General features: G+C 66.5%; 3 protein-coding genes across 5 annotated transcripts; 2 read left to right on the forward strand and 1 right to left on the reverse strand.

Annotated features, from left to right (window-relative positions):
- Positions 1–61: 61 nt before the first annotated feature.
- ERCC1 (ERCC excision repair 1, endonuclease non-catalytic subunit) lies at positions 62–3,064 on the forward strand. Its single transcript, XM_075076368.1, has 9 exons — positions 62–245; positions 383–724; positions 1,528–1,631; positions 1,714–1,813; positions 2,250–2,326; positions 2,406–2,505; positions 2,589–2,660; positions 2,803–2,871; positions 2,960–3,064. The coding sequence occupies exons 1-9, from the start codon at positions 159–161 to the stop codon at positions 3,011–3,013; spliced, it is 1,005 nt and encodes a 334-aa protein (XP_074932469.1). The 5' UTR covers positions 62–158; the 3' UTR covers positions 3,014–3,064.
- POLR1G (RNA polymerase I subunit G) lies at positions 3,034–4,636 on the reverse strand. Its single transcript, XM_075076369.1, has 3 exons — positions 4,595–4,636; positions 3,893–4,031; positions 3,034–3,574 (listed from the first exon to the last, which is right to left on the reverse strand). Exons 1-3 carry the CDS (start codon positions 4,599–4,601, stop codon positions 3,136–3,138), a joined length of 585 nt encoding a protein of 194 aa, XP_074932470.1. The 5' UTR covers positions 4,602–4,636; the 3' UTR covers positions 3,034–3,135.
- A 108-nt stretch (positions 4,637–4,744) lies between these two features.
- On the forward strand, positions 4,745–14,600 carry PPP1R13L (protein phosphatase 1 regulatory subunit 13 like). 3 transcript variants are annotated; one of them, XM_075076365.1, is made up of 14 exons: positions 4,745–4,828; positions 5,678–5,765; positions 7,153–7,215; positions 7,307–7,425; positions 7,524–7,923; positions 8,381–8,479; positions 9,055–9,152; positions 9,274–9,637; positions 9,935–10,377; positions 11,021–11,158; positions 11,389–11,522; positions 12,106–12,272; positions 13,187–13,386; positions 13,975–14,600. In XM_075076365.1, exons 3-14 carry the CDS (start codon positions 7,161–7,163, stop codon positions 14,011–14,013), a joined length of 2,256 nt encoding a protein of 751 aa, XP_074932466.1. In that variant the 5' UTR covers positions 4,745–4,828; positions 5,678–5,765; positions 7,153–7,160; the 3' UTR covers positions 14,014–14,600. The 3 variants fall into 3 exon arrangements, with proteins under 3 accessions (XP_074932466.1, XP_074932467.1, XP_074932468.1); XM_075076366.1 differs by having other exon boundaries at positions 7,527–7,923; XM_075076367.1 differs by lacking the exon at positions 5,678–5,765 and having other exon boundaries at positions 4,802–4,828.
- Positions 14,601–20,005: the final 5,405 nt, after the last annotated feature.

Here is a 20,005-nt window from a genome sequence, read left to right on the forward strand (position 1 = left end):
GATTGACACAGCGACAGCCAATCGCCGCGCGGAGTGTGGGCGGGCGCAGCCGCCTCGCCGCAGCCACGCCCCTCCACCGTATGGAGCCCTCCCGGCGCCCCCCCCCGGAACGCTGACCTCTGACCCCTCTCCCGGGCCTACCACCCGCGCCCCGGCTCATGGAGGCGGCCGGAGCCCCGGTCCCAGCTCCGGCGGGGAAGCGGCGGCGTTTCGCGCTGCGGCAGGAGGAGCCCGCCCACCCCGCGGTACCGGCGGGAGGGGCAGGCCGGGGCCAGGGCCCGCGGGTGACCGGGGGGGGAAGTCACGGGACCCTCATGTGGGGCCGGGGGGTGCTCGGAAGTATGTGGGAGGCCCCACTGACACCGCTCACCCCCTCCGCCAGGTCCCGTCGCTCTTCAAACCCTCCGCGCCCCCCACCGGGGACCCCCCCGGCTCCCCCCCGTCGCCGCCACCGGGCCCCAGCTCCTACGCCGAGTACGTGGTGCAACAATCGGCCGCCGCCACCGCCGGCCCCGGCCCCGCCGAACCGATCCCAGCCTCCACCAGCGCTGCCCGGGCACACCCCGCGCCTCCCGCCGGGGCTGGCGGTGGTCCCGCGGGGGGGGCAGCACCGGGCGGGGGGGGGCCCAGGGATGCGCCGCCCCCCCAGCCGCCCCCCCAGCCGCCCCTGCCCGTACTCAAACCGGGAGCCAAGAGCAGCAGCATCGTCGTGAGCCCGCGGCAGGTGAGGGGGAGAAGTGCCGGCAGGGTCGGGGACCTCCCGGGGGGACTGACCTCTGATACCTGGAGATACGGGGGGACCGATCCCCTATATCTGGGTGCCCAAGGGGACTGTCCCCCAATATTTGGGGACATGGGGACCATCTCCTGGAGCCTGGGGATATGGGGGGGGCCATTCTCCAATACGTGGGGACACAGGGGGGACTGTCCCCCAATATCTGAGGATGGGGGGACTGTCCCCCAATATCTAGGGACATGGGGGTCCATACCGCAGAGTCTGGGGACCCAGGGGGACTGTCCCCCAATATCTGAGGGCCTGGGGGGAACGTCCCCTGGAGTCTGGGGATGGAAGAGGCTGTCCCCCAATATCTGGGGATGGGGGGACCATCCCCTGGGGACAGGGGCAACTGTCCCCCAATATCTGGGTGCTCAGAGGAACCGTCTTCTGGAGTCTGGGGAGCTGGATTACTGTCCCCCAATATCTGGGGACAGGGGGGACCATCCCCTGGAGCCTGGGGACAGGGGGGACTGTCCCCCAATACCTGGGGACATGGGGGGGACCATCCCCTGGAGTCTGGGAGTGGGAGGGGACCATCCCCCAATATCTGGGGACCCAGGGGGACCGTCTCCCATAGTCTGGGGGCACGGGAGGGCATGCTCTGGCCCCCTGGGACATGGGAGGGAACAGCCGTGGTGTCCCAGGCCAGGGGTAGGGGCCTGTCACCTGGCGTCCCTGGACAAGGAGGGGGTCCGGGGGAACTGTCCCCACCCTAGGGACCCCTGACCTGCCGCCCTCCCCACCCCCAGCGCGGCAACCCGGTGCTGAAATTCGTCCGCAATGTCCCTTGGGAGTTTGGTGACGTCGTCCCCGACTATGTGCTGGGTCAGAGCACCTGTGCCCTCTTCCTGAGGTGAGCCGGGGCTCCTGGGGATGCTGGGGGGTCTGGGGGGTTGTCCTCGGTGTCACCTTGTCCCCACTGTCACCCCCCCCAGCCTGCGCTACCACCATCTCAACCCCAGCTACATCCACGACCGCCTGCGGCACCTAGGCAGGAGCTACGGGCTGCAGCTGCTGCTGCTCCAGGTCGACGTGGTGAGAGGCTCCCTGTCCCTTCTGTCCCCTCCATCCCTGTCCCCTCGCCATCCTTGTCCCTCTGTCCCCGTCCCCTCGCCATCCTCATCCCTCCGTTCCCTCCATCCCTGTCCCTTCGCCATCCTTGGCCCTCCGTCCCTTCTGTCCCCCTTCCATCCCTGTCCCCTCGCTGTCCTTGTCCCTCTGTCCCCGTCCCCTTGCTGTCCTCGTCCTTCCGTCCCCTCCGTCCCTTCCATCCCTTCCATCCCTGTCCCCTCGCCATCCATGACCCTCTGTCCCTCTGTCCCCTCCGTCCCTGTCCCCTCGACAGCCTCGTCCCTCTGTCCCTGTCCCCTCATTCTCCTTGTTCCTCCGTCCCCTTGCTCTCCTTGTCACTCTGTCCCTGTCCCCTCACTCTCCTGTCCCCTCTGTCCCCCTCGGCTCTGCCCCGCCACAGAAGGACCCACACCAGGCGCTGAAGGAGCTGGCGAAGGTCTGCATCCTGGCCGACTGCACCCTCCTGGTGGCCTGGAGGTAGGGGCCGCTGTTACCCGCGGGGGGCCCTGCTGTCACCCACGGGGGGCCCCCCACCCATTCCCTCTGCTCTCCCTAGCCCTGAGGAGGCTGGGCGCTACCTGGAGACCTACAAGGCCTACGAGCAGAAGCCGCCCGACCTGCTGAAGGAGCGGGTGGAGCAGGATTTTCTCTCCCGGGTGAGGTACACCCCCCCCCACACACCCCAGTTTCAGGACTTTGGGGACCCCGAAGGTCCCCTGACCCCTTTGATCCCCCCCAGATGACTGACTGCCTGACCAGTGTCAAGTCAGTGAACAAGACGGACGCGCTGAGCCTCCTCACCACCTTCGGGGTGAGTCACCTGTGGGGACGTGCCACCCACACTGGGGGATGGGGATCCATCCCCCCGCCCCTCACCCGCCCCCCCACCCCCCCCCCCCCCGCCCCTCATCCACCCCCTCCCTGAGCCCCTCACCCTCTCTCTGGTCCCGCAGTCGCTCATGGCCGTGGTCAACGCCTCCAGGGAGGACCTGTCCCTCTGCCCCGGCATTGGGCCCCAGAAGGTGAGCAGTGAGGGGACAAGGGGGAACACGCACACGTCCCCTCACGCCCCCAGACCCCCTCACACTCCCCCCTTGTCCCCCTCCCCAGGCCAAGCGGCTCTTCGATGTCCTGCACGAGCCCTTCCTCAAGGTCCCCAAATGAGTGGCTGCCCCCAAACCCTCTGTTTTTATAATAAATGGTGTTTTTCAGTGACATGGCCATGGTCGGGGGAGATGAGGACAGGGATGGGGGGGACATACAGGGACACCCCGTTGCACCCGGGGTCACACCGCCCGCTCCTGCTTGTGCTTCTTCTTCTTCTTGGGCACCTCTGGCTCCCCGGGGACCACCTTGACACCTGGGGGGGGTCCTGGCCCACACTCCCCCCCCTCGCTGGGCACTGCCTTCCCCGGGGTCAACACCCCAGGTGCCTCTGGTGCCTCCTTCATCTTCTTTTTCTTCTTCCTCCTGGCTGGCGGTGGTGGGTCAGGTGTGGGGATGGTGACTGGGAGGCCGGGCGGGGGTCCGAAGTTCTCGGTGATGGTGAGGCAGCCACGGAGGGGAGGGGCGCAGGCCAGGGGGCCAGCGGGGGAGTCAGGGGCCAGGAGAAGGGCACTGCCGGCCCCCCCCAGGACCCCCCGCAGCCTGTAGAGCCGCTTGTTGCCGTCACCGTCGCCCTGGAGCTGCCCGCAGCCATCCAGCGGCACCCTGCAGCCCTCCAGGCTATGGGGATGGGGCGGTGAGAAGGGGTGACATGGCTGCTGCCAGCTCCCCGAGCCCACCCTGATGTCACCAGCTGAGCCCTGCCACCTCCCCACGCCCACCCCAATGACACTGTGACCCCCCCCCGAGTTGTCACTGCTTCTCCCCACTGGTGCTGTCACCTGTGACCCCCCCCTTGATGGCACCAGCCCTGTCACCCCCTGCCCAAAGCACTGCTGACCCCCTCCCACCCTCACTGCCACTTTGTCTCCCCCCTGGGTGGCACTGCCATCCCCCTGTGCCCCCCCCTCCGGATGTCACCACCCCCCCCAGGCTGACCTCTCGGGGTGGAAGTCGGTGGGGGCTCGGATGAGCCAGAGCTCCGTGCTGGGACCCCCCAGGGCCGCCCCACAAAGGCCGGGAGGGGGGGAGGGGGTCACCAACTCGAACTCGGGGGGACACCGGAACTGCACTGGCCCTGGGGACAGCCGGGTCATGGGCTGGGGGGGGCTGCGAGCCCCGTGTCCCCCCTGTTTGCCTCCTGACCCACCCCAACTCCTCTGACCCCATGTGACACCCCCATATTCCCCTGTGTCCCCCCGTGTCTCCCATGTCCTCTCCAGCCCCTCACATGTGACCCCCCCCATCCCCCTCTGTGTCCCCATCCACCATGTCACCCCCATACCCCGTGTCCCCCATGTCACCCTGTCACTCCTGAGTCCTCCCGTGTCCATGTCCCCCGGTGTGACCCTTAATGTCCCCCGTGTCCCCCCCACGTCACCCCATACCCCGCTATGTACCCCCGTCCCCCATGTGACCCCCCCGTATCCCCATGTCACTCCATACCCCTCTGTCCCCCCATGTGACCCCTCCGTGTCTCCCCATGTGACCCCCTCGTGTCGCCCATGTCACCCCATACCCCTCTGTCCCCCCATGTCCGATGTGATCCCTCCGTGTCCCTCCATATCACGCCCTCATGTCCCCTATGTGCTCTCCAGCCCCCCTATGTCCCCCTATGTCCCCCCATGTCCCCCTGCTCACCCTCCATGCCGCCGCGTGCGCCGCGTGCCCCCGCCCCAGCCCCGCCCCTAGCCCCGCCCAGGGCGTGCTCACTCAGCCGCTCAGCGCGGGGGTACCCCCCCATCCCCACCGGGCAGTTGGTACGATCCGGCGGCGGGAAGAGCGAGGGGGCGGGTCCTAAAGCGAGACCCCGCCCTCTCCCCGCCCCCAAGCGGGCGTGGCCGAAACGCGGTCTGCCGGCGGCGGCGTTTAAAGGTGCAAAGACCCTCACCACGACCGGGGGGTTACGGGGGGGCCGGGGGGTTCTCGGGGCACCCGGGTGTCGGGTATACGGGGGGCGGGGGGTGCGGGCAAACCCGGGCTGCGGCTCCCGGCGTGCACCGGGACCGGCCCGACCGACCGGACGGGACGGGACGGGGGCGGGAGCGGGCCTGGGAGGCGCCGGCGCGGCAGGTACCGGGGGCGGGGGGAGTCCCGGGACTCCGCACCGCCTAAGCCACACCCGTGGTACCCTCCCGTGGGGTCTGCCCCTCCCCCCCTGTGGGACACACCCCCTTGCGTGGCACCATCCCGTGGGGTCCGGCCCCTTCTTGTGGGACACCCCCCCCCCCAACGTGGGGCCCCCCTCTCGTGGGACCCTCCTGTGGGACCTGCCCCCCTCTCGTGGGACACACTCCCCTTCATGGGATCCCCACCCGTGAGATTTGGAGATCTGCCCCCTTCTAGTGGGACCCTCCCGTGGAATCTGCGCCCTTCTCGTGGGACGCCCGCCACCGTGGGCTTTGCCCCCTTCTCGTGGGATCCCCCACATGGGACCCGCCCTGGCCCCGTGGGACCCGCCCCGTGGGATTTGCTTCCCACCCACCCCGGGACCCGGTCCCCCGTGGGATCTGCCCCCCGGTCTCGTGGGACTCTGTCCCCGTGGGACCCGCTCCTCCGTGAGATCTGCCCCCCGCCCCGTCTCGTGGGAACCCTCCCCGTGGGACCCGCCCCCCCCCCCCCGTGAGACTCCCCCCACCCCCGGCACCCTGGGGCGCAGGGCGCGGCCCCCCTCCCGCTCCGCACCCTCCCCCGCGTGACCCAGCGCTCTGGAATTGGGCGTAGAGGCCGCGGGGACGCGGGCGCGCCACCGGCACCCACCGGCACCGGCAGCCACCGGCACCCCGACCGGCACCCCGCTGCACCCCGCCAGGTACCGACCCCCGCCTCGGGGCCCTGGGGCTGCCTTTGGGGTGCTGGGGGGAGTTGGGGGAGCGCCCTGGAACGCCTGGGTGCAGTTTGGGGTGCTGGGGCAGCACCCTTGGGTGCCCGGATGCTGGCGTCCAGTCTGGGGTGCTGAGGGGTGGGGGGGAGCCCCCTTGGGTGTCTGGGTGCGATTGGGGGTGCTGGTGGTGGGTTGGGGAGCCCCCTTGGGTGCCTGGATCTGATTCGGGGTGCTTTGTGTGTGATCGACTTTGGGCACCCAGATGAGTCCGGTTTGGGGTGCTGGGGGAGTTGGAGGGCACTCTTGGGTGCCCAGGTGCTGGGGGGGTGGTTGGGGAGCCCCCTTGGGTGCCTGGGTGTGACATGGGGAGTTGGGGAGCCCCCTTGGGTGCCTGTGTCCAATTTGGGGTGGTCTGTGTGTGGGGAGCAGCTTTGGGCACTCAGATGGGTCCAGGTTCGGGTGCTGGGGGGGGTTGGGGAGCACCCTTGGGTGCCTGGGCGCGATTTGGGGTGCTGGGGGGGTGTTGGGGAGCACTCTTGGGTGCCTGGGTCAGATTCGGGGTGCTGGGGGTGCTGGGGAGCACCGTGGGGTGCCTGGACGCCTGGGTCAGTTTCGGGGTGCTGGGCGGGCTGGGGAGCGCCCTGGGGTGCCCAGACGCCTGGGTCAGTTTCGGGGTGCTGGGGGTGCTGGGGAGCACCGTGGGGTGCCCGGACGCCTGGGTCAGTTTCGGGGTGCTGGGGGGGCTGGGGAGCACCCTGGGGTGCCCGGACGCCTGGGTTCTTCCCCAGCTCCCCTCCCGTCTCGCCACCCGACCCGGGGCGAGCTGGAGCTTGTCCCCGTCTCCCCGGGGGCGAGGGCTGGGTGGGGCGGCCTGGGTGGGGCTGCAGAGGTTTTGGGGGGGGGCGGCACGTGTCCCCCAAACCCCCTCTGCTGTCCCCAGGCGCGGGGAGGGGGCACAGGATGACCCTCCGACACCCCAAATCCCCCGCCCCCGCAGGCACTGGGGCACCCACGGTGGGGCAGGGGCTCTCCACTCTCTGTGGGGGGGCAGGATGGAGGAGGGCCTGTCCCCCATGCCGGGTGACCCCAAAACAAAGGGGGGGGCCGCCACTCCAGCCCTAGCGGGGGGTGCACCCCCCAATCAGGGCCCTGCACCGGGGGGGTGGGCGGTGCCCGCTCCTTGCAATGGATTAATTACTAGTAATTATGATGATGATGATGAGCCCTGAGAGACGAGAGCGGGCTGCAACATGTCCCTGCTCCCCGCGTTCTCAGGGGACTGGGGTGTGCGGGGTGGGGATGGAGGGGTGCCACCCCCCCCAAAGATGTGGGGGTGTGCCCCCCCACCCTGGGTCACCCATTCCCCCCCCTCAAGGTGGCAGGATGGCAAGTGAGCGGCTGCGCAGCACCCAGGACCTGCTGGATCTCACTTTCCAGTGTGAGTGGGGGGCTGTGTGGGGGGGGACACCCCACTTTGGGGAGCAGCCTGACACACCCTTCCCCCCCCCCATTTCCATGCCCGCCCCCAGCCCTGGCCATGCAGCACATGGACCTGAAGCAGGTGGAGCTGGACACAGCAGTGGCCAAGGTGGACGAGCTCTCCCGGCAGCTCGAATCCCTCTGGACTGACGGTCCCGGACCCCCCAAGGTAGGATCTGGGAGTTGGGGGGGGTACACTTGGGGGGCACCCCATTGCTCCCCCCAAACCCCAACCCGGCTCTCCTGGTGCCTTCCCCCCCACCACAGCAGGAGCCGTACAGCCCCAGCCGGACCCGCTCGCCCCTTGGCCGGAGGAGCCTGGCACCGGAGAACCCTGAGTTATCAGGGGACCTGCTGGGGCGCCCTGGCTCCCCCCGGACCCCCCATTACCTGCCGGGGGAGGAGCGGGCCCCCTCGCCCCGTCCCAAGGTGCTGTCAGTGCCCTACGAGGGGCTAGCGCTGCCCAGCCCAGGGGGCCGAGCCCCCTCCCCACGCCCCCATCGTCCCTATGAGTTCCTGGGGCTTGGGGGGTCCCCCCGAGCAGGCGAGGGGTCCGTGTTCTTCCCTGAGCGGGCGCCCTCGCCCCGGCCCCCCGCGCCCCCACCCTACGAGATGCATGGGCTGTACCCCTCCGTCAGCAGCCCCACCGTCACCTTCCGGGCACAGGGTAAGGCCACCGCTGTGGCGGGAGGGGGGGACACGGTGGGGACAGTCCATAGGGTGGGGATGGAGGGGGCTGGTGTCCCCATCCCAGTGTGTCCCTGTTCTGGGGTGCTCCTGTCCCCATCCCAGGGTGACCCCATTCTCTGGGTGTCTCCATCCCAACCTACAATGTCCTTGTCATGGGTTGTCCCGCCACCCCAGGGTGCCCCTGTCCCAGCGTGACCCCATCGTGGGGTATCCCCCATTTGGGGTGTCCCTAAGCTGTCCCAGGGTGCTTCTGTCCCATTCTGGGGTGTCCCCAAACCATCCCAGGACATCCCTGTCACCAAGTCCTCCCACTCCCCTCCGGGGTGACCCTATCTGTCCCCTGTACCCCAAACTGATCGCCTGGGGGCGGGGGGGTGTCTGGGCCATGCTGGGGGGATCCCCTCAGACCCTGTCCCTGTACCCCCCCCTCCAAGATGACCTCGTGATCAAGCGGCGGCCGCAGAAGAGTTGGAACGAGTCCGACCTGGACGTGGCCTATGAGAAGAAACCCCCTGGCTCGGGGGGCTATGACCGTGAGCGGGGGGGGCTGGGGGGGGGGCACATGGGGGGCTGAGGGGGCACATGGGGGGCTGGCGGAAGCCAGGGCTGCCATCTGCAGTAAGTTGGGGGAATCAGCAAGGTTGGGGGGGGACATTTTGTGGGGGGTAGGATAGAGCTTCCAGTGGGGGTCGGGGGTCCCCGAGACAACTGGGGGGGCTGCCGGGGTGTCCAGGGGCAGGTTGGACCTGGGCGGTGTGGATCAGGAGGATCTGGGACTTCTCGTTGGGGCACAGTGGGCTGGGGGGGACAGGGCTGCTGGGGTCTTGGGGGGCACCCTGTGAGGGTCTGAGGCTGTTGTTTTGGGTGCTGAGGTGGGGGTCTGGGGCTCGGGGGGCACCAGTGGGGAGTTGGGGCTGTTGATTTGGGTGCTGAAAGGGTCTAGGGCTTTTGCGGGGGTGTAGGGCTTCTGGGGAAGGGGGGTCCAAACTTGCCGGGCTGGAGGCTGTGCGCGCTGCATGGGCATGTGTTGGGGTGCATTTGGGGTGGGGGCTGTGTCCCCCCTGACCCCAGCGTGGCACTGAGGCCTGTCCCCCTCCCCCCGTCCCAGGCACCGGTGAGGGGCAGCCGGGGCTGCGGCCGTCCCTGGGGCTGGCGGTGGCACCCTGGAGGGAATCGAGCCTGGACGGAGCCGGCGGGCAGGGCAAGGTGAGCGCTGGCAGCGGGAGGGTCCGGCCACCGGCCCGCAGCCCGGTGCCTGATGCCGGGGTAGACGGGCAGGTGGGCCGGTTCCCTCCCTGACGCCTTTTTTCCCACTCCCCCTCCCCAGGACGGTGCCTACGGGGGGCACAGCGCCACGCTGCCCCGTAACTACAAGGTGTCCCCGCTGGCGGGCGAGCGGCGGGTGGAGGGCTCCTTTCGGCGCTCGGCACCCGGCACCCTGCCCCGCAGCTGGCACTTCCCCCAGCAGCCCGTCTCCCGCATCCCCGTGCCCCCCCAGGGTGGACGACCCCCCCGCCACAAGCCCCTGCCCCTCTCCATGATCTTTAAGCTGCAAAATGCTTTTTGGGAGCAGGGGGTCGGCGGTTCTCGGGGACTTCCCCTCGTCCCCCCTGCCGGCCCCCGTGCACCCCAAAAGCAGCCCCAGCTCCCGGCGCTGCCCCAGGCACCCCCGGCGCTGCCTGGGGGTGAAGGTGAGGTGCCTGTGGGGTGGAGGCTCTGGGGTGGGGAGACATAGCGGTTATTTGAGGGGGGGGTCTGGGAGGCACGAGCGGGCTTCAGGACATTGGTTTGGGGGGGACCAGGGGGCTGCAGCATGAGGGGTATGGAGTTTTGGGGTGGGGGGGGCAGTGGGACTGCAGCATGCTGAGATGTGGGGGGGTTTGGGGTGGGTCTGTGGGACTTGGGTGTGCTGACCCACCCAGGGCAGGGGGGTGGGGGTGGTTGGGGTGCTCAGGAACTGGAGCGCCCTGACCCCAGCCCCCTTGCAGGATCGGGGCGTCCTGTGCCCCCCGAGACCGTCCCACCGGAGGGGGAGCCGGAGCTGGAGCGGCTGCTGCAGGGTGGGGAGGCTGAGGGGCTGGAGCGGCCCCTGAGCCCCACACGGCTGCAGCCCCTGCTGCCCCCCGAGGCCCAGCGGGTCCCCGAGTTTGAGGAGGTGGCGCGGGTGCTGGCCGAGATGCCGCGGCCCCTCAAGCGCCGCGGCTCCATGGAGCAGAGCCCCGGGCCGGTGCTGCCACCCACCCGCACCCGCCAGTACCAGCAGCTCATCACCCGCCTCCTGCACCGTCCGCCCCGCCGCGACGAGGCCCCGGCCCCCGGTGATGCTGCCGCCTCGCCCGACCTGCCACCACCCACTCCGGTGGTCCCTGAGGCCCGGCCGCCTCGCCAAAGCCCCCCACCGCCGTCCCCGAGCAGCCCCGCACCCACACCGGTAAGAGTCTGCTGTCCATGGGGTGCCCAGTGTCCCTTGGAGCCCCCGGGGTGCCAGGGAGTGTCCCCCAGAGTCCCTTGGAGTCCCCAGGGGTGCCAGGCAGTGGTTGCTGTTCCGTGGTGGTGCCTGATGCCCCCCAGTGTCCCCAGAGATGGCGAGCAGTGCCTGGTGCCAGCAGACGTGCCCTGCAGGTGGCCCTGTGGGTCCCCTGGGTGCACTGTGGGGCAAGCCAGTGTCCCAGGAGCTGTCTCAAGGTCCCCAGGGTGCTCTATAGCAGTGGGTGTCCCAGGAGGTGTCCCCAAGGTCCCCAGGGTGCTGTGTAGCAGTGGGTGCCCCGGGAGGTGTCCCCAGGGTCCCCAGGGTGCTGTGTAGCAGTGGGTGCCCCGAGAGGTGTCCCCAGGGTGCTGTATAGCAGTGGGTGCCCCGGGAGGTGTCCCCAGGGTCCCCAGGGTGCTGTGTAGCAGTGGGTGCCCCGGGAGGTGTCGCCAGGGTCCCCAGGGTGCTGTAGAGCAGTGGGTGCCCCGAGAGGTGTCCTGTATAGTGCCGGCGGCCCTGGAGGTGTCGCCAGGGTAGCCTGGGCGCCGTAGAGCACGGGGTGCCATGGTGGTGTCCCATGGCCCCCCTGACACCCTGGCTGCTGCAGGAGCGGCGCTCGGCCCTGCGCGACCCCTCCTCGCCCCGCAGGCGCCCCGGGGCCCACGTGCGCCTCAACCCCCTGGTGCTGCTGCTGGATGCGGCCCTGACCGGGGAGCTGGACGTGGTGCAGCAGGCGGTGGCCGAGGTGGGATGGGGTCAGGGACGAGGGCTGGGGTGGCGAGGGCTGGGGGGGACCGGACAGGGTGTCAGGGACGAGGAGTGGGTGATGAGGGCTGTGGGACAGTGGGGACAAGGAGGTGGGGGTCAGGGGGACAGGGAGAGCAATGTGCCTGGCGCTCAGGGGTGGCAGGGGCTGGGGGTGGCAGCGGGGTTGGCAGAGGGTGGCGGTGTTGGGACAGGTGTGCATGTCCCCAGCTGAACGACCCCAGCCAGCCCAACGACGAGGGCATCACGGCGCTGCACAACGCCATCTGCGGCGCCAACTACGGCATCGTTGACTTCCTCATCGCCAGTGGGGCCAATGTCAACTCCCCCGACAGCCACGGCTGGTGGGATGGGGACGGGGACCCACTGACATGGGGGTGGGTGGATGGGGGACCCCACAGCCACGGCTCATGGGATGGGGACCCACAGACATGGGGATGGGGGAACAGGGGACCCCACAGCTATGGCTCATGGGATGGGGACCCCATAGACATGGAGAGGAATGGGGACAGGCACCCCAAGGACCCCCACAGCCACGGGGAACAGGGACGGGGACCCCAGTAACCCTGCAGAGCAATGGGGGATGGGGACAGAGTGGGACAGGGACAGAGGGGGACAGTCATGCCAGTAACCCCCCAGTAACCCTGCGTGGGCAGGGACAGGGACGGAGCCCCCCATTATCCCCAAGAGCCCGGTGTGGCTGGGGACGAGGACCCCAATAATCCTTGTGGGGGTTATTGAGGGGATTATCCCCGACTGGGGACCCCGAAAGTCCCCTGACAGCTCTCGGGGATTGGGGAGGGACAGGGGATCCCGATCCCCCGATAACTGAGGGAGAGGGGTGGGCATGGGGGGGTCCCAGGGGAGCTCATCCTCTCCCCCCCCCCCCACCTGCCCCCCAAATTTCCCCCATCCTGCTGATGCCAGGACGCCGCTGCACTGCGCGGCCTCGTGCAACGACACGGGAGTGTGCGTGGCCCTGGTGCGCCACGGCGCTGCCATCTTCGCCACCACCACCAGCGATGGCAGCCTGGCTGTGGAGAAGTGCGACCCGTACCGGGAGGGCTACGCCGACTGCTACAACTACCTCACTGGTACCGGGGCACTGGGGGCACTGGGGGTATACGGATACAGGGCGGGGATATGGGTACTTGGAGGGGGGACTGGGCAGGTAGGGTTACTGAGGGGATATGGGTACTGGGAGGGGGTAGTGGGGTGGTATGGGTACTGGGAGGAGGGATATAGGTACTGGGAGGTGCACTGGGTGGAGGGGATATAGGTACTGGGAGGGGATACTGGGCAAGTGTGGGTAGTGCAAGCAAGGGGGTGCTGGAATGGGGAGTTGGAGATATACAAGTACTGGGAAGGGGTACTGGGGTGGTATGGGTACAGGGAGGGGTACTGGGCAAGTATGGGTACTGCGAGGGGGTATTGGGAGTATACAAGTACTGGGAGGGGTACTGGGTGGTACGGGTACTGGAAAGAAAGCTATGGGTACTGGGAGAGGATACCAGGGGGTATGGGTACTAGGAGGGGGTATTGGGTTATATGGGTATTGGGAGGCAGTAGTAGGGGCTATTTGGGTACTGGGAGGTGGGACTGGGGGTTATACGAATACTGGGAAGGGGCTACTGGGACGGTGTGTACTGCGAAGGGGTGTAAGGGTACTATGGGTACTGGGATGGTGTGGGTACTGGAAGGGGTATTGGGTATCTGGGTGGGGGGAGGGGGTACTGGGGTGGCACAGATACTGGGAGGGGGCATCAGGGGTGTACAGGTACTGGGAGTGGGTGCTTGGGGCAGTTATGGGGGGATATGGATACTGGGAAGGGGTACAGATACTGGGAAGTGATACCAGGAAGGGTATGGGTTCAGGGCAGGGGGGTGCCTGGGTGTGCTGGGGTCTTACAGGGTGCTGGGGGGGCTCAGGGCAACAGGGTGCTGGAGGTGCAGTGCTGCAGGCAGTGTTTGGGGGGGGTCCAAGGTGCTGATGTCCCCATCCCCACAGAGGTGGAGCAGAGCATGGGGGTGCTGAACAGCGGGGTGGTGTACGCGCTGTGGGACTACAGCGCCGAGTTTGGGGATGAGCTGTCCTTCCGCGAGGGCGAGCCCGTCACCGTTCTGCGCCGCCAGCCCCAGGAGGAGCTCGACTGGTGGTGGGGGTCCCTCTACGGCCACGAGGGCTACGTCCCCCGCAACTACTTTGGGGTGAGTGGAGGGGTGCCACAGTGCCCACAGCCCCAGAGGGACCCTACAGAGCCCACCGCCACCCCACAGCCCCAGGGTGTATCCACAGCACCCACAGCCCCAAAGGGGGACCCGCAGCGCACACAGCCACCCTACGGGCCCAGGGGGTTACCCATAGCATCCTCAGCCCTGAGGGGGACCCACAGCAGCCACATCCCTCAGGGGGTCCCACAGTGTGCGTGGCCATGAGGGCTACATCCCCCGCAACTACTTTGGGATGAATGGTAGGGTGCCACAGCACGTATAGCCCCAGGGGGCTCCCACAGCACCCATGGCCACTCCACAGCCCCAGGGGGGCACCTGCAGCACCCACAGCCCCAGAAGGGTGCCACAGCACCCATAGCCACCACCCCGGGGCCCCAGGGGGGCACCTGCAGCACCCATGACTGCGTGTGTGGGTGTCCCACAGCACCCAGGGTCCCCCACAGCCCCTCCATGGCCCTGAGGACGGCTCTCATGGCCTCCCTGGTCCCTCCATGGCTTTTGGTTCTGGGGGCTGGGGGGAATATGGGGGGCCACCCTCCCTCTGACACCCTCCCCCTCTCTCAGCTCTTCCCCAGGGTACGGCCGCATCGGAAGAAGGTCTAAGTGGGGGCCCTGAGGACATGGTGGGGGCTCTGAGCCGGCCCCAGCCCCCGCTAGCCCCCTGGATGCATGGGTCCCCTTGCTGGTGGGCACCTCCTCAGCTGTCCCCCCCATCCCATCCCACCCCACTCTGAGCAAGGCACCAGGGTGCCCCCCACCCCTGTGGTGTCATATAACAACCCCCCCCATCTGGTGGCAGCGGGTGTCACCCCACAGTGTTGGCTTCTCAAGGGAGTAAAGAACCTTCAGCTGCACCTGGTGGTCTCTGTGTCACAGCGGGGGGTGGGTGGGGGCTGTGGGGACCGAGGGTGACATGGGTGGGGACACCCTGCTTGGGACCAGAAGGGTGACACGGGTGGGTGCCATCAGCAGGCAGGCGTTGAGCCATCCCCAGGGAAGCAGGGCTCCATCGCACCTAACGGTGACTTGGGCAGACAAACTCCACCCCTCCGAACGTGCCCCGCTTCCCCCTTCCCCCAGCTGTTATTGCTGGGCACGAGGCCGGATGGTCTGGGATGTCTCTTCTTTAATCCTGGCTACTTTTAGGTAATTTAGCTGCAGCCCATAATAAAAAGACAGTCGAGGCCTCAGCTGGCGTTTTGTCTATAGAGACTGTCAAGGTTTGAATCTTTGGCATCCTAGTGCCCAATAGAGTATTCATGGTTTGGCCTTTCAATATAGCCATGTCGTCCAAAGAGCAGATCCGTCGCCCGGTGTGCGGTGAGTCAATCATCACACACTCGGGAGAGACATTGCTGATTTATTTCAGGGTTGCACAAGCCTCATAGGGATTAGGCTCAGGTAACGGTGTTGCTGGGGCAGGGGCACAAGGTTCGTTATCGTAATCAATATCAGAACCCCCCTCATTAACTCCCCGTGCCTCTATCTTTTCAATAATCTTGCTTCCTGCGACTGGGTGGCTCCTAGGGGGTACTGCTCGTAGGGGCTACTGCTGCCCCCCAGAGCACCCCAGGTCCTTGGCTGGTCTTTTTACCTTTTGAGGTAAATTGAACACACGTTTGTGCTAAATATAAAACAATTTAATTGAGCGATGCATCGGGCAGGGTCCTACTGCTGTAAGCAGTCTACAAGGGGTCTGCGAAGACGTATCATGAGCTGATATATATTATATATTCCTTGTGGGCCTTTCTGGGTGACGGGCACCAACCTTGTGAGCATCGTCATGGGGCACCTCAGCCCAGCCTTGGGTTCACCCCCTCAGCACCAGTTCTGTTGCCCAAAGGTGGCCCCTGGGCCTCTGCCCCGCACCGTTGCTCCAAGGCAGCGCCGTGGCCTTTCTCATCTCATCACCAAGGGAAGCTTTGCTCCCTGACGTGGAGTCCTTCTGTCCCTGGCATCCCTGAAGCCCTTCCATGGCTGGGCTTTTTGCCCTCCGTGCCGCATCATTCCTTGGTCACAAATGCCCATTGTGGAGCAGGTACAATTTGAATTTCCCTCTCAGCTCCCTTCCCCATGGTGGCCCCAGGAGGAGGCTATGGAGTCTCCATCTGTGGTGATAAAAGATACACTGTGGGAAGCTTACTTTTCTTGGTGATGTCTTGAATACTGAGCACTGTTAGGAAATGAATTGGAAGACTTCTTTTCAGGGGCTATGACAGTAAGCCCAGCTTTGGAAACTGGGCATCGGTGCCAACCAGCCAGGGCCCTCCACCACGGCTCTGGGTACAGGGGTTCAGCTCTTGCTCTGTAGCCACCTCCTGCAAAGAGGCCTGGGCATTATGTGTCTGCTCTGGGGAGGGATTAGTCCCGTTACTTTTCTTCCACAGTTCATTGGGCTTAATTTTGTAGGCTTAGCCAGTCCTCAGTAAAATTGAGGGATGTGTTGCTTCCACCATGATCAGTTGTCCTGCCCTCTGCTAATAACAGACGAGCCGTTGGCCGAAGGTGACAAGGGCAGGCTGACAACAAGGCTGCGGCACACCCCGCACGCCGCCGCTTTTCCTGCTAGCCTGCCAGCAAAAGAGCCTGGAAGGCTGAGAAACTGCCGAGGCGCCAAAACAAACCCCAGGCGGCAGAATTGCTAACAATCGCCACGTTGCGCCCGAGTGGGGCTGAGCAGGCCACGTGCACGCTCATGGTGTGGTTCTTGTCCGCGGGTGGCTGAGAAGGTGTGGCTGGGTCAAATCCACTTGCTTCAAGGTATTAATAGCAAAGTGAAATCGCCCACCCCTTCCTTCCCCAAGAGATTGCCTGGATCCATGCGCTTTGCCAGGCTCAAGGCCGGGCCCAGCATCACCAACACCTCAGAAGAAGCAAGCTAGGAAAGCTGCTACCCTGGCTCGCATGTCAGTCCCCCGAGTGCAGAAATCGCGTTAGCGCCTTGCTGATGTCTGCTGGGTTTTGGGTGCAAAGGCTGGGCTGCCCTTGCAGGCGCTTCGGGAGCCACGAGCAGAGCTGCAGACGTGGTGATGGTCAGGTTTGCCAGAGTCCTCAGGCTGGGCAGCCCCTTGAGTTTCCCGTTTCCCAGGGGACGAGAGCTGTCGGTCCCGCTCCCCTCCGTCCGCGCTGAGCAGCTGGGAGTTTGGTACAAGGACACCCTGGGTCAGCGGGTGCTGCGCTGCCACGAGCTGCTGGAAAGCGGGAGCGTCAGGAAGCTCTCCAGGCAATCGTGGTGCCTTCACGGCCGCCGTTTCCCCGTTGCCTTCTGGCTCTCTAAAGAAAAGACTTGCCCAGGGGGAACAAACGTGGCTTCTCCGGGGGAAAGCCCCCCTGAGAGGTACACTTGTAACACAAGCCTGGAGCCAGGGTGTGCTGAGGGGGAGTGACCGGCAGGCAGCAGGAGCAGCCAGCAAGGATGCTGTTTGCTCAGCACGCTCCTGGTGCTACACGTGTGAAGGAGACCAGGGGTTTGGTGTTTGTTGCTCCGGCTTTATTGAGAGAGAGGCATTTCCCTGAGGCAGGTTGCACCTCTTCTGCCTGGCTTTTAGCAGCACCAGCAGCACAGCGCTCGCAGGGTGCGTCACACTCTTGGCTGCACCCTGGGAGAGCTCAGGCTGAGGACGGTCTGAGCCGCCAGGGAACGGATGGAGAGGTCGCTGTCTTCCTGCAGGGACTGAAGGGCTGTGACAGAGAGAGAGGTGAGATGAAGGGCTGTCTCTGCAGAGGCTTCCAGGCATCCCCTGCACACCGTGGCAGCCCCACCTGCCGCTTTCCCCGGCCAGGAGAAAGCGGCTGCTGCTGCTGCTGCTGCTGCACAGGAATGCCCCAAATGCCCCGACACATTCCCCTGGCCCTGAAGCGCTTCCCTGGAGCAGGGCCAGCCATGGCAGCACCCTGCCCAGGCTCTGTCCCCTGCCCCTCCAGCCCCGGCCAACACAGCACTGCCCCTACTCACCGCTGCACATCTCGGCCAGCTTCTCCTTGCTTTGGTCCCTCAGGGGCCGCGCGGCAAGCCCTAGGCACAGAGCTCTGTCAGTCCCCCCTGCTCCCCAGCACGCTCCCAGCAGCGCAGCCCCCCGCCCTTCTGGCTGGGCCGCACGCCCTCCTCCCCCTCATCAGGGCTGAGCCCGGGGAAGAGCAGCAGCTCAGCGGGGTTGGACTGAGCGAGGCGGCCACCAAGGCCACCTGCGTGGGCAGGGGTGGGAGAGGGAGGCCAAGGCCCTGCGCGGGGCAGCTGGGGCTCGGGCAGCCGCAGGGCTGCTCCTTGGTGCCAGTGCAGTGGCGGGGACTGGGGCCAGGCTGCCCAAAGAGGGACTGTGGGGGCTGTGGCTCACCGATGAACCTCACGGCTGCCTCGCGCAAGGGGGCCTGAGCATCCTTCAGGTATGGCAGGCTCTGATGACAGTATCCTTCGGCCCTGCTCCTGTCCTGCTCCAGCTGGAGAGAGCAGAAGGGTATGGGCATGCCACAGTCCCTCCCCAGTGGGCTGGAGCACTCCCTCCTGCCAGCACCTCCCCGTTCCCCTTCCCCCCCCAGCCAATTCCCGTCTCCCAGCCAGGGGCCCTGTGGGGCTGAGGAGCAGAGAGCGCCACAGGCAGAGGTGCCCAGGGGTGCTGAGACCCTCCACCCTCCTGCGGGGTGTGGGGAGGGGAGAGGGGTGTGGAGAAGAGCCCTTGGGTGCTCTCTTCTTGCGCACAGGGAAGGGAAGGCGGCTGCGGCTCACGGCTGTGGGCTCTGGGCTGCAGCAGGGCAGGTGAGGCACATGTGCAGAGCCCACAGCCCAGACACAGCGGGCAGCCCTCGTCCAGCCTGGGCCCTGGGGCCTGCAGCTTGTCCTCACCAAACACTCTCCAATCCTCCACGTCTGCTCTGTCTGCACCAGGTGTCTGAGCTGTTTCCACTTGAGGAGCTCTGCTCCAGCAAGGAGGGCTTCCCTGGAGGCCTGCAGAACAGCAGAAGCTGGGAGATGGCACCACGGCCTGGGGAAGGAGAGCTGGCGTCCCCCTCCTCGTGGCTTTGTTCCTGGGGTGGTCCTGGCCTTGGGAAGGCGGGACATGCCCTGTCCCAAGCATGTGGGGGTCTCTTGGGCACAACCCTGAGGGGCAGGCATTGAGGCTCAAAGCCCTGGCCTTCCACACCTGCAGGCGCAGCGGGGAAGCCCGTAGGGACGCATGTGTTCACGCCTCGGGCCACAGGCTGCTGCTGAGCCCTGCTGGAGCAGGCAAGGCAGGTGTTGGAAATGTCCATGGCAGCTTCTCTGCCCGTGCTTGCGCTGGATCTGCAGGGACCCTCCCTATGGGCTGTGCTGGAGGAGGGCTGAGCAGTGGGAGCGTGGGTGGGAGGGGATCCCACCTGCCCTTCCAGCTCTGCAGTAAGAGGCACTGGGGGATGAGGAAGGCAGTGGTGGGCCCAGTGCAGGGACGGATGGGAGCTCTGCCCTGTCCCCAGTGCCTCGGGCAGCTGGACCCCAAGGTGACACACGCTGCCAGAGTCTGACTGCCAGCAGCTCTTGCCCCTGAACCCAAGGGGTCAGCACGCCCTTCCCTGTGTCACTGGCTAGCTTTGAAATCTCTACCTTGGCCACGGTGTCCGCCTCATCGTGCAAGCGGAAGAAGAGCGGGAGCAGGCATCTTTGCACTTCCTCCTTCATCCTCCGCTTGCCATTCCCCACCACAGTCTCCACGGCGACTCTGAAGAGGCTGATGGAGAGCTCTCTCGTCTCGCCGGACTCCTGTTAGGGAGAAGGAGAGGGGGACTTGAGAAAGAGCCACTCCGGGCTCCCTGTGAGCATTAGCCCAAGGGCACGAGCATGGCAGGTGTGATGGGAGATGCTCTGGGGTCAGGCTCTGCACACAAGAGCTATGGGAATCTCTGGTCCTGCCTGGCGGCGCAGCTGGGGAGCCCTCGGGGCTCTGAGAGCAGCCCTTGGCCTGCAGGTGCTTTGCACAGGGGCCGGGCTGGGCCCTAGCACAGAGCGCTCGGGCCGCCCGGCGGCACCAAGCTGTCAGGGGAAGCTGTGCTGGGCTGCAACGCCCAGAAGCCATCCCACGAGAGCCCAGGGGAGCGAGGAGGGCAGAAGGCCCTGCCCGCGGGGCTGCCCGCAGGTCTGGGCTGAAGGGCAGCTGTCATTGCCCAGTGCCCCTCTGCGGGGCTCAGTCTCCCACATCAGCCTTACATCGTCAAAGAGGGGTGGGAGCTTCTCCGCCAGCTCCAGAGCAAAGGTGCTGGCCTGCCTCCTCTTCAGGTGAGGCACCACGTTTCTGAAGACCAGCAGGGCCTTCTTCTTGATCTCCGTGCTGTCATCATCGAGCACCTTCATGATGTGTGGCAGGAGGACCTGCATTTTTCTCGCCTGTATGAAAGACACGAGTTTCCTTTTTGTGAAACGGTCAAAGAGCACCCTGGCAAAAACGCTCTGGTCACTGAGCAGCAGATGGCTCGGTAGCCCTGTGTGCCTGGAGAGCTCCCCAGGCAGCCACCAGGCCCCACCACGGCAGGGTGGGCATCTGGAGCGCTCACCCACCCCCTGACTCCCAGCCAAGGCCGAGCCACGGCCCTACCCAGCGCCCCAGCCCCCGGCTGCCAGCATGGCTCC

The sequence above is a fragment of the Phalacrocorax aristotelis genome, chromosome 30 (assembly GCF_949628215.1).
Source record: "Phalacrocorax aristotelis chromosome 30, bGulAri2.1, whole genome shotgun sequence".
Classification (NCBI taxonomy): Eukaryota; Metazoa; Chordata; class Aves; order Suliformes; family Phalacrocoracidae; genus Phalacrocorax; species Phalacrocorax aristotelis.

Bases quoted from the DNA above. Each gene is read 5' to 3' on its own strand.
- ERCC1 (XM_075076368.1), top strand. From the start codon at position 159: ATGGAGGCGGCCGGAGCCCCGGTCCCAGCTCCGGCGGGGAAGCGGCGG. The intron at 1,814-2,249 runs GTGAGAGGCTCC...GCCCCGCCACAG, and splicing joins TGCTGCTCCAGGTCGACGTG to AAGGACCCACACCAGGCGCT. The intron at 2,661-2,802 runs GTGAGTCACCTG...CTGGTCCCGCAG, and splicing joins GCCTCCTCACCACCTTCGGG to TCGCTCATGGCCGTGGTCAA.
- POLR1G (XM_075076369.1), bottom strand. The intron at 3,575-3,892 runs GTCAGCCTGGGG...CCATCCCCATAG, and splicing joins ACCGACTTCCACCCCGAGAG to CCTGGAGGGCTGCAGGGTGC.
- PPP1R13L (XM_075076365.1), top strand. From the start codon at position 7,161: ATGGCAAGTGAGCGGCTGCGCAGCACCCAGGACCTGCTGGATCTCACT. The intron at 8,480-9,054 runs GTGAGCGGGGGG...CCCCCGTCCCAG, and splicing joins TGGCTCGGGGGGCTATGACC to GCACCGGTGAGGGGCAGCCG. The intron at 9,638-9,934 runs GTGAGGTGCCTG...GCCCCCTTGCAG, and splicing joins GGCGCTGCCTGGGGGTGAAG to GATCGGGGCGTCCTGTGCCC.